General features: G+C 47.3%; 2 protein-coding genes across 22 annotated transcripts in view; one reads left to right on the top strand and one right to left on the bottom strand.

Annotated features, from left to right (window-relative positions):
• The window catches only part of LOC148007832 (uncharacterized), a 38,805-nt gene extending 32,481 nt beyond the window's left edge, over nt 1–6,324 (bottom strand). Inside the window, exon 1 of the mRNA XM_087603991.1 lies at nt 6,252–6,324. Coding sequence (XP_087460117.1) covers nt 6,252–6,324 — 73 coding nt within the window. The remainder of the gene's footprint in view (nt 1–6,251) is intronic.
• Ctbp2 (C-terminal binding protein 2) overlaps nt 1–12,450 on the top strand; it is a 136,093-nt gene that overhangs the window by 30,484 nt on the left and 93,159 nt on the right. For 19 of the 21 annotated variants that reach the window (XM_087593718.1, XM_087593691.1, XM_087593701.1 and 16 more), the window contains one exon: nt 10,451–10,554. The gene's annotated coding sequence lies outside the window, so the exon portion shown is untranslated. Of the gene's footprint in view, nt 1–9,607; nt 9,844–10,450; nt 10,555–12,450 lie in introns of all 21 variants that reach the window. The other 2 variants (XM_087593725.1, XM_087593698.1) reach the window with 1 other exon arrangement.

The raw sequence follows: 12,450 nt of genomic DNA, 5'->3' as shown, positions 1-12,450 counted from the left end.
TGAATGCTGTGGTAGGGTAGGATCACCATGGAGTCACAGGCCAAGATGATATCAGGACCCCATCTCAAAAAAAAAAAAAAAAAAAAAAAAGTCAGGAGTTTTGCAAGCCACTTAATGAACTCTGGCTTTGTGCTTGGCTGGATTTGGGGGATCAAGTCCAGGACTCTGCCCTTAACAAGATGGTTACAGGGGTTGCACGCTCTTTTTTGGTTAGAAGTGGGGTGTGGAGCCCCTGGGGGAGGGCACTCACGTTTCCTACTTATTTAACATGATTGGTTCTGATCTCTTTTTTCCTGCTGCCTCTTCCCAATCAGAATGCCAGGCTCCCCAATGAAGCGCAGCCTGAGGCAGCTCGAAGGTCTGTGTGGTGCTGTTAGTTTCTGAGGCATGTTTTTATAGAGTTCAGGATGTCCTTGAATGGATTCCACTTTACTGACATACAACCTCCTTCCACAAACTACCTTGAGGAGGTAACTCAGAATGCTAGGTGGGTGTGCTCAGGCCCATGATCCCCAAACTGAGAAGGTATTCTGATGTGTGCATTCTGTGATATATTCTGATGTGGATGTGACCTTTCTTTGTGCCACTCCCCCCAGCATTGCTACATAGCGGCGGGAAGGAGACAGAGAGGTCCTTTGCTACCAGGAACTTATCTAGGTTTGCATTTTCACAATTTTTGTCTTGTGTCTGAGACCTCTTAAAAGAAAGTCAGCGCGGGGTTGGGGATTTAGCTCAGTGGTAGAGCTCTTGCCTAAGAAGAGCAAGGCCCTGGGTTCGGTCCCCAGCTCCGGAAAAAAAAAGAACCAAAAAAAAAAAGAAAGCGCAATATTGAGGATCGGTCTAGGGTCATTTGATTCCAAGTTGGATTTGAGAACTAGTTCAGTTGATGGTTCCATTTTTGTTCCAAAAAGCCAGATGTCCCAGCTGCCCCTACCTAGGAGGGAACTGAGTCCTGGTGCTACCTCCCAGGTCCCGTGTCGTCGTCCCCCCCCCCCCCCCCCCAGCTGGGGACCGAACCCAGGACCTTGCGCTTCCTAGGCAAGCACTCTACCACTGAGCTAAATCCCCAACCCCTACCTCCCAGTCTTAACCTCACCGGTTTGAGGAAAGGTCAATCAATATTCTGTATTCCAAGCACAGTTTCCATTGAAGGTGTACCACACCATGATAAGGTCAAACCATCAGAGGAGCATGTGCTTATATGCTATGTGTGAATATTAGACACCATCTGACCCATGGGCTGATATATAGCAAGGCCTAGTATTGGAATGCTGGTGCCTAGGCAACACATTGTAACTAATGAGGAGAGGGTCACTGGGTCCTTCATAGGAAAGGATCAAGGGTGGGACTTGAGGATGTGGAACAGTGGTTCTGCATTCCAGCTCACCCACAGCTCTCTCTGCACTTGTGATTGTACCAAATGCCAGTTTTCACAATGGTGCTTACCAAGCTTAGTCATCTGCACCATGAGAGGGCCTTGCCACCCTTGAAAGGAAACCTGCCAGAATTCTAAAGCAAACAGTGTCCCCGGACACCCTGCATTTGTACACACTGGATTTCAAGCCTCAGTGACTGGAATCAGCTTTCACTGTTTCATGACTGCCTGTTTGAAGGGGAGTACAGACTTTTGGTAGTAGGTGCTACTGCCTCCTTTCTCCCACTCTTCTTCCTCCTTGTCCTCCGTCCTCCTTTGACCTCTGTTCCTAACCTTTTGTAGTTTTAGATGGGTCTTATTATGTAGTCCATACCAATCTTCTTGTCCTGCCTCGGCCTCCCTCCTGAGCACCGGGATAACTACTGCCAGCCAGATCCTGTTATCAAGGTGATGGCTTGGGGCTTGTAAGTGGTTAGTTCCTATTCAGGGTTGATGAGTGACTTTCTACCCTGGCTTTATCTGAGCTCCACGGGGAAGTGTGCTCACCTAGCCCCGCCCCTCTGCACTCCTCTACGTGATTGGCTCTCTTGAAGTTGCACAGTCCTATAGGCTCCACCCTTGGTGCTGCAGGTATCTCCTCTGGGTTGGGGAAATGGGTGGATTCCGTGTGGTATTTCAGACACTCTGCCCCTATAGTTCACGGCATCCTTGGGCATTTGGTTGCTGGATGACTTAAACTCCCGCTCTTTCCAAAGCTTGGGTGAAATACCAGGGGATGGGAGCAGCTGAGGTGTGGTTCTCACCAGTCTTCTCATTTTATCGGCAAACTCTTCCTCTCATCTCTTGTGGCCCAAGCTAATTCAGGTGTTGGACCTTGCCGAGGTAGATGGACCTTGCCGTGATACTTCGTATGTGACATGCTCGTCGCCTGTGTTTCACTTGAAGTCATCTGATCTGTTTTAACCCCCTGAGCATTTAACTGTGAGCCAGGTGCTGGAGTTGCAGTGGGGTGGTTGCTGCTCTTGGAAGTGGCTCTTCCTACCCTTGGTTAGAGATGGAACAGTGGGCTCCTTCGAGTTCCTCAAGCACTTGATGCCAGCAAGAGGGAAAAGGCTGGAGCATAAGGATTATTTGTCTCTAAGCATTTTAGAAAAAAAAAATATAGCTGTGTTTAAATATAGCGGTGTTTGCTACTGGGATGGTGAATAAGCAATTGAATATGTAGGTCATTGACTTAGGAGGATGAGCTGGGAGTTTTTCTTGCATTTGATTAACACTGTCTTACAATTGGCCATCAATGCTATGCCAAAATTGGGTTACACAGAGTTCAGTGAGGCATCTGGGTTGGGGAAGAACCAGGTTCAGCACAGGACACCTTTGCCCTCTCAAGGTATGAAGAGTGGGTTTGGTGTCAAGCCCTGTGTTTTGCAGCGAACTGCTGTGGCACTTACGGTAGGCTCTTCCCTGAACCGAGTAGAGCTGTCCTGGGGAGGGACACCGCTGGGGACCTTCGAAGCATATCCACCGTAGAAACCCATCCACCCAGGGAGAGGAGGAAAGGGCGCTACTTAAGTCGGGATAAATGCCAGCCGTGTATTTTAATACAGTCTTGATTCAGAGCACACTGTTTGGAATTGCATATTTAAAAGGAGACTGCCATCTCCTTTTGAAGGTATGTGACATTTAAAAGATCTGTAGCAGGAGATTGGTTTGACAGCTTCGAATTATATTTGAAAGAGTTTTTCTTGTTTAAAAAAAAGAAAATGATTACTTCTATTTTAAATGTCATCACAAAGACATAAACATGTTTAATCAAATTATATATTTAATTTATGTAGAATGTAATTTTTATTCATGTGGAAGATTCATGGGTGGTTCCCCCCCCTCCCAAGCAGCAGCTTTGGAACCAAGCGATGCTGGTGTTTGAAAATGGCTCTCTTCTTTAAGAAAACGACCATTTAAGGTTTCATAAAAATCTAGGGGGGGAGAAAGCAGTATTAGTATTGAAATCTTTTTTCATCCACGCACAGTGCATCGCTGAGCGTTTTGGGGAGAGGGGTATTGTTGCCTGGTGATAGTAAGGCTAAACTCTGGTGGGGTGAATTGAGAAAAGTGCGAGCCCGGAGACAGTGAAGGCTGAAATAGCAAGGACGCGCCTGTAATTTTCTTCTTTTGGAGTCTTTGAATCAGCAGGGAGTTACTGTGAGTGCTAGCCACAGAGCCAGCACTCCACTCCTTAAAAGGGAGGATGTGGGAGGACAGACCCAGTGCTAGGAAAAAGACCTTTTTGCCTGGTATAAAAGGCTGACAGAGAGACTTGAGGCCACCGACTGGGTCCCTGAGCTTCTTGAGGAACAGGGGCATAGCTGTGGGTCTGCTCTGGGCTAGGCAGCTCTGCCGACCCGGGTGATCTGTTGGAACACTCCAGTTTCAGAACTGTTTTCGAGAGAGCTGGGCATTGGAAGCCAGCCAGCCAGCCCAGTGTATGCATGGTGGCTGGGACAGTTGTAGCCCGCTTCCAGCCTACTGCCTGTAGTTTCGAATCAGTCAGGCTGGATCAGGAAGTTCCCATCCCAAGCGGCCCACTCTCCCAGCTGCCCCAGGGCTCATCCCCCCCCCCCCCAGGCCCCAGATCCTCTGTCAGGTGTGGCTTGGGGGTGACTGGGATTCAGCATCTGGAGGAAAACAAGCCAGGCAGACTTTCTGAGAAGTACCAGCTCCAGTGGAAGAAGAAGGTCAGAGTTCAGGGAGCTGTGTGCTCCTCTGGGATAAGTGCCAGAAGGCTGTGACCCCACACCAGTGCCTGTTCTTGTCAACAGGACCCGCCCTGATTTCTCCTGTGTCTGCCTCTCATTCCAACCGGCAGAGTAGTGTGGGATTACACTTCATGTTACCTCTCTGACTTTTTACTTGGCTTCTGGGAATGTAAACTCAGGTCTAGGTCTTTACATATGTGTGGCAGTCCTTTTACCTATTACCCACCGAACTGCCTCTCCCAGCCCCATTATCTTGCTAGATGCTACATAGAGATGTAGCAGAAGTAATGAATGCAGTGAGAGGTCAAATTACTTCCTCTTCTCTCTCCCCGTCGATAACAGTAACGATAACAGTAACGGAGGCTGGATACAGGCTCCGAAAGGTTCCTCAGTGGGACATTCATGCAGCCTTGTTTGCATGGCGTCCAAGGGAACTGGACATCTTCATAGCCCCTGCACACATGGCCTGTTTCTCAGGTGCCTGATGGGGCTCGTGTCACCATGATTTGGTTAAGAAGAGCCCATAGCCTTGACAGTGTTCTTCTTCATGTTGTGTAGAGCACAGCAACTAGTAAGAAACAGATCCTGTCTTAAAGGACTGATAGATTTCGACATTGTTAGCAGTTTTGTCCTGAGAATAGCAAGGGGTGCCGACCTGACACCCAAGTCCAGCAGTGGCTGTGCGTGCCTCCTTTTTCAAGTAGAAGCCCCTCGGTCCTCTGATTGTGACATGCTTTAATGAGAACTGTAAAAACTACAAGTTCTGAGAATTTAATTCTACATAAAATGTTTGAGTGCTGTTTGTTTGTTTTTTGAGATCCTATGTTTTGGATAGTTAAGGCTACTCTGAACTTGCTGTTTGGTTCGGGCTGTTCTCTTTTGAACTCTGTAGCCTGTCTAAGCCTCCTGAGTATTTGGATTACAGGAGTGAACCACTATACCTGGCTCAAGCTGGTTTTCTTCTTAGACATTTATGTCTTAGCACATTGTATGAAGGAGATATCATTTAGCATTTACAAATTACTGTCCTCATGAATTCAACGTTCCAGGGCGCTCTCTCTCTCTCTCTCTCTCTCTCTCTCTCTCTCTCTCTCTCTCTCTCCATCTCAGGGATAATTGGCCACTGCAATTCTGACTTCTGAGCTGAGATTCCCAGGAGGGGACAGGTATCATTTTGTAGTAGCTTGAACTCTGAAGGACATTCCACTTTCATAATCTACTGACTTGTACTGGAGCTATTTTAAGGACTCATGCCCCAAGTCAGGGTCCAGGTGGCTGGAAAACCAGACAGAAGCAGCCTGGGGAGCACCCCGCCTCTGTTCCCAGCTTCAGCTCTGTCCCCGATGTCCTGGGAACTCACAGCATTTTCTTGATGTCAGGAAACACATGCTGAGTGCCGAACACGGCCAGGGAAGTGGGGAGAAAGCTAGCCAATAGCTGTTCCGTTCTGCGTTAGAGAATCACTGTTAACCGTTGTGTGGAGAAATAACACTTTAGACTTTTTTGTCTCATGCATATATGTATACATTAAAAGATTAAACTCATTCACTAGAGAATATTTTTAAATAAAAAATCTGAATATGTTTTGTATTTCACTTCCCATTTGACCTATAGATATTCCTACATTTTTACATATTTTGTGATGCTTGAAATCTATATCTCTCTCATTATATCATACTATATGGTATCTCACATAATATATGGTATAGGTAAGACAATATCCCTAATGTTACCTAACCTCCCATGTAATGGCTTCTTACTTTTCTGTAAATATTGACCACCTGTCTCAGATTAGGGAAAAAAATGCCCAAGTTTCAAAGATGGTTCCTAGAGCTGGATGATCAGTGGCTGTGTGAGCACTCAGCCCTGCAGACTCTTCATAGCTCCCATCATGCCTCTCCCTGTCCTTCAGCTGAAGCTTATGGTGCCCAGGTTTCATCTTGTTCTAGTGACAGTCTGTGCTCCAAACATCTGGAGACAGCTGTGTGGACTCCACTCTATGGTCCTTGTCCTTTGTTCAGATGAGTGTTGGTGGGGGCCTAGTGCGGAGGCTCTTGGAGTAGCATCCCACTGCCATGGTAGACAGGATGCCTAGCTAGTTCAGTCCCTTACTGGTTCACCTGAGCTTTCTCTTGTATCCACTTCTTGCAGGTTCCTGAATCTCTCCACAATACCTTGGGCCTCATTGGTCATTTTGACCTGGGTACTGTTTGGAATGATGGGCCTGAGGTGGAGACACCTTTAGGTGTTTGGGTAGAGGTTGAATGGTACCCTAGTGACTTTTAGCTGAAGATGTTTGGGGGTCATACTCTTTGAACTAGGCTGGATTTCAGGGACTCCTGATCTGTTGACAGTCATTCCTCATGTCCCTGTTGCAGGTGAAGATGGTTGTGCAGTCTTTAGTCCTCCAAGTTCCTATAGACACTGCCTCCCACCCAACCTGGGGAGCCTGTGGTCAGGTTGATCACAGTAGCTGCCTTCTCGTTCCTGGTTAGCCGGGCAGGTTTAGGGGTGGCGGCTCATGTTGAGGTCACAAAATGACATCGGTGTGTGGATTATTGATAGTCATGGGTCCAACTTTCATTCCCTTTAAAACTTGGCCTCAAGCAGCCATTCTTAACAGATCCCAATAATCAAGGGACATTCCTTGATTCCAGTGACTTCCAAAACTCCCCACCTGCTATGCCGCCTTCTTCCCTCCTCCTCCTCCTCCTCCTAGGAGCCAGTGAGATGGGGGTGCTCCTGTCACCTGAGTCTGGAGACACAGCTGAGGTTTGGGCTCTTCAATGGCTATGAAGCTGTTCTGTGTCAGCCCATCTGTTTCAGCACCGGGACACTGTCTGTTTTACTGTCCTTACTTAGAGGGTTCCCAGGCTTGCCTGCAGTTGTCACTGGTTGTCCTATTTGAAGACAAGAGTTCTCCAAGAGACAACTGTTGGGGCTTTTCACGTTCTTACAACCTAAAGCCAGCCAAACATGTTTCCTGTTCCTCAATTTGCTGAATTCCACAAAGCCTGGGTAGGTTAAGTACAGCCCAAAGGATGTTGCCGCCTTTCTTGCAATTGACACTCTTGAACTCCCAGGTGGGATAGGTTGACCTGAAGTGTGGTGATATCCACCTGGCTATGAAGGACACCAGAAGAATTAGTTTACAGGATCATTTTCATTCTCCATGAAGGGAAATTGTTTCCAAGTTAATTAATGTGGCTGATTTATTACGAAGGCGGTGGTTGATGGAACTGAGAGCCTGTCTGCTCAAAAGTGACAGCATCCCAGACCTTCCCAGATGGCACCATGCTGGCACATGTTTTGTATGTCTGATATGGGCTACTTAATTCTGCCCTGCAGCGGACATTGTTGTGTACATGGCTTTTCCCCGTGGAACAACCAAAGCACATTGCTTCATGCCCAATAGGCCAGGCCTTCCTCCAGTAGGCTCGCACTTAGTAGACCAGTACATATGATAGTCAAAGTGCAGATTCCGGAGCCAAGGCAGCCCCAGGATCTGGATCACCATGGGACCCAGAAAGTTGAGCTCAGTGGAAGAGACCGCACCCCTTCAGCTGCTGGCCCTTGAACCCCATTTATTTCGGGGTGTCCTGTCTGACCCTCAGCCCCAAGTATGCACATCCCTTCTCTCTGTCTACTGGGCTGGTGGAAATTCCCATGGTGCCTACTGTTCAGTTCATGTGTGCAGTTCAGTGTGCAGCAGCACATGCTATCTGTGACCCCAAGTGGGAGAAGGGGCAGGTGGGGGTTAGTTGGGCTGCCCCTCCCGGGTGGGCAGGAATCTTGCTGAGGTAAGGAAGGTTGCATTGAGGCTGCTGGTACTGTGGTCCCTGCTTTGGGAAGGAACGGCGGTGATCTTAATCGCCTAAGTCATTTCTGTGTCTGGCTCTATACTCCTGGAAGTTCTTAGAGAAACCTGCCAAGAAAATTTCCCCTGGTGCATCCTCAGGGCACCACTCAAGGCTGCACTGTCAGCAAGTATCTGTTGAAACAAGTGTGTGAATTCATGGGTGTTCTGTAGCTCCACTCTTTGTAAGTACCTCTTCCAACCTTCAAGTAACAATGGGCACTTGCCTGAAAGTCTGACAGTCTTCCAAGCCTTTTAACATTTTTAATCCACTGAATAAGCTGTCATCCTTTGCTCTGGCCGAAGGCTGAAGGCTCTTCCGAATCTCTAGCTTGAAATTCCTCCTCCGCGAAGCCCTCTTCAAGGTGATATTGGGTTCCCTTCTTTCTCACTAACTATGGGGCTGTCAGCTATACAGCCTGTGCCACTAAGATTAGGCAAGGGTAGAGTGTTTCTGTTTTCCTCAGACCTGAAACATTACAAACTGACTGCACTTCACCCACTTCTAAAAAAGCCAGTTTTGTCAAGTGGGCATGTTATTTCTTTATGCTTCGGGAGTCCTTTTTGTTTTGTTTTGTTTTGTTTTTGTGGGTTTTTTTTTGAGACAGTCTCACTCTGTAACCAATAATTCATAGCTCTACCTGCCTTAGCATCCTAAGTGCTGGGATTAAACGTGTTTACCACTACATCTGGAATTTCATCACACACACACAGACACAGACACACACACACACACACACACAGACACACACACACACACACACACACTTACATGTATAATGTGTATGTATGAGAGAAAGAGACAGAGACATAAACATTTTGTATTCTACAGAGCAAATAATTGGAAATGGAGAATTCTTCTCTGGCACACCAGGACAAGCCATACTATATAGAGTTTAGCTGTTTTGATAATTAATACTTGATTTCCTCCTATGTTCAGAGACTGAGGAATATTGAACACTGACAGGAGAGAAGGGGAAGTGTTAGAGGAGATACCTGTGAGATAGGCTTTAAAGGGCTTAGGAGTAGAGGGGTACAGGTAGCCAGTGCTGCCAGCACAGAGGATGGTTCTTGGGATGGGGCGGCTTCTGTCGTTGGAGGAGGCTCTAGACTATTCAGAGCGTCGCATGGCTTTTGTTCCTGACACTTGAGAGCCGGGAATGTCTGTATTCTCTTACTGTGCTTAAACTGGGCACGTGGGTTGTAAGATGGTGGTGATACAGTGGACAGTGAACGGCTTCTTCGCCTGTTAGCCAGGCCTCCTCATTCAGAATGAGGAGTGCTCTGTTAGCATCCTGGGGCATCCTCAGATCTGGGTGGATAGGACTGGGTGTCTTGGTGTGTGCCTTTGTTTCATCCTAGCACTCCTGAGGTAGATAATCCCTCCCTGACCCCCAAATTTGTTTGGTGGGAAACATCATGGCTGGTTGAGAAGCTGGTTAGCGATTTTATGGCTTTTGTTAGTGTCTGGCGGTTTCTTGTTTGTTTGTGGTGAGGATGAGAATATCTTGATCAGGTTAGCTGGTGAGTCTGGGGGGGGGGCAGACTGGTTAAGATTGGCAGCAGCATGAGTTCACGTCTGTAAAGTGTGACTCTCCTCTTCATGTGCGAGCTTTGTAGTTGCAGAGCAACCGCCGCTGGTGGAATTTCATCTTCATGGAAGAGCCATAGAGAAAGACACCTGACAGGGCTTTCAGGCCAGATGCTGGCTTTTTCTCCCAGCCACAGGACCGACTTCACTACCCCACCCCTGCTGCTGCTGCTGCTGCTGCTGCTGCTCTGCCTGTATTAGCAGCAGGTCAGGTGACTGGGACGGCACCATATATTTCCCCCTGCTCTACCTGGGTAAAATGGATGTGAGTGCTGTTTAATGCAATACCTAGCTTCATATTGCGTTTGCCAAGAAAGTGTGATTTTTATTGAACGCTAGGATTGAATTCTTAACTGGGTAATCAATTTCAGTAGTGAGTTAAAATGCCTTCTATTAATGGACAGCGGCAGCTGTTCATCAGAGTTCCAGTAGATTAGCAGTTGTCAGCATTTATGCTAATAGCACTTATAAACCAGGAGCACATGAGATGCACTTTATAATTCTGTATTTCTTCGAACACTTGCTAACACTTTTTGCTTGGAGGTATTGATTGTTTGGTCCCTTGGCGTCGTGTTATGTGGCCCTGTAAAGGAAGCCAAGTGACATTTTCATGCCGATGACACTATCCCCTTTCTGGTTTTGCACTCTTGGCTTTGTGTCAGAGTGGATGGAAAGGGTCCATTTGTTCCGGTGCGCCACTGTTTAATTTGATCAGCTCTGCGGCTACAGGAAGACAAATAGTATTTTTAATGAAACCATTTAATAACCTGGTAGCTTTGAGTTGAAGGCATTGGGAAAATGCAATTAAAGAATGGCTGGATGTAAACAGATCAGTGCTGTACCCTCACTGACTCCATCCATTGTGCTTACAGGGCTTCGTTGCCGTAAATGGTTGCAAACCGATGAGACTGCACCTCCTGAAAAAGACAGACAGCCCATCGCGTGAGCTTTAGAGTCTGTGGACGCATTTATACTGGTGAGTTTCTGTACAGTATCTCCAGGTAAAAGTTGAGTTTTCTAAAATCCCCTTTGGAAGGTGTTTTCAATTAGCAGATGACTATGGATCGCTGGCAGCCTCGGGATGCTTCCCTGGGATGTCTCATGGCAGGAGCATATTGATTGTCTTTCAATTAATTGCATCTGGTATTTTCATTTATCAAAAGCAAAATACATGTAATTAACTCTGAAGCAATACAGTCCAGTGGCAAGAGAGTCCTGCTGCTGCGCTGCTGCTGCGCTGCTGCTGCTTCTGCTGCTTCTGCTCTGGAGATAAGTCAGCGAAAATTATCCTACGAGGAAACTCCAGGATGGTAGGACTTCTCGACGTATTAATTAAAAAGAATAAAAATGAATTAGGGAGATGGTTTCTTGCCATCCAGTTACTTTGTCAGATGGTAGATGGACGTCGTTAAAAGGTAGTGGCCGGCTGGCAATGGCGGCCCTGCTTATGCTTTTGGAGTTCCACCCTTGGGGATGTCTTGTGCATCTAATGACTTCTTTTTTTTTTTTTTTTTCCCCTGAGAGTCGATGGGAACTGTGGGTGTAGGCGGAGGAGGGATGTGGCAGAGAGAATATCGATTGGGCATGGCTCAGTCCTACACTAGCAGTGAGGCTTGGTTCTTAGTTTCCTCTCAGTGTGCTTTTAGCCGTTGTGCACAAAAAAATGGGTCTTGCTCAAAAGTCAACTTCATTGATAGGATTGACACCCCTCCCATCTCTAACCCTAGTTTTGTTTGTTTTTGTTTTTTAAAGTTATTTCCTCCAGAACAAACAGTATCATTCAAAAACAAGGAGTAAACCTTGAGCGTAGCTCAGTAGTTTAGAGGTTCGAGCGGTGGTCAAGACTGTCACAGCTTGGTCACAGCTGGTATTGTGGTCCCTAGCCTGGCTTTCTCAGCTTCCAGGAACAGCCACTGGTGACCCCCCAGGGGACCGAGCTGAGTCTCAAGTGTGAATAAAATGGCAGAAGGAGGTTATAGTGCTACAGAGGGTCTGCTCAGGCCAATCCCTTTCTTTTTCATGGGGCAAGATCAGTGTAGCCAGCCCAGTCCTAGACAAGCAGAGGTTGCTGCAGCTTAGTACTTGGCAGCAAGTAGCAGCATTTTGGGGTGCATGGAGGAAGGAAGAGGGTAAGCTGGCTGAGGTGCCCCTCTCCTGCCCTGCATGCCTTCTTAAAAATTTGGTTTACTTTCCCCAGGCATTCTTTGGTTAAAGTGGGCAGGCACTCACATGGGTTCCTTAACACAGGAGTGCTTGGTGGTCTTTGGACAATTACCAGTCTTAGCAGCAGGGAGGGTGATGGACTTAAGAGTATCCACGAACCTTCTTTGGGGGACCTCTGAGGAAAGCCCGATAGGCTCAACGCTGGCTACGTTTATGTCAGCTTACACAAGCTAGAGCTGTTTGGAGAGGGCAAACCTGAGGGACATTGTATTAAACTAGTTATTGGTGAGGGAAGGTTCAGCCCATTATGGGGAGGTACCACCTCTGCATGGAGCTAAGAAAGCAGGCTGAGCGAACATGAGGAGCAAGCAGTAAGCAGTACGTCCCCGTGGCCTCTGCCTCCGTTCCTGCCATGGTTTCTTGCCTTGGTGGACTGTGGTGTTGAAGTGCTATCCAGGAACTGGAAGAACCTACCACAAATGGACACCCGGCCTTACCTGGGTCAGGGAGCTCCTTGGCTGGAGAGCAAGTAGTTCCTTAGAGGGACACTTGGTACATTTTATGGATACTCATAAAATTTGCTCTTGGGGTTTGCGAAAGAAGCAGTTCTGTAAATATCTGTAAAAGAATGGAAGTCACATCAGAGCCCATAGCTGTTTTTTACATAAAACAGTATCAGAGTCCTGGTGGCTGGCACTTAATGCACACG

This window comes from Rattus norvegicus, chromosome 1 (genome assembly GCF_021556685.1).
Source record: "Rattus norvegicus strain SHRSP/BbbUtx chromosome 1, alternate assembly SHRSP_T2T, whole genome shotgun sequence".
Taxonomy (NCBI): domain Eukaryota; kingdom Metazoa; phylum Chordata; class Mammalia; order Rodentia; family Muridae; genus Rattus; species Rattus norvegicus.
Note: the sequence above shows the minus strand (reverse complement) of the source record. Positions and strands in the feature narration are given on the sequence as shown.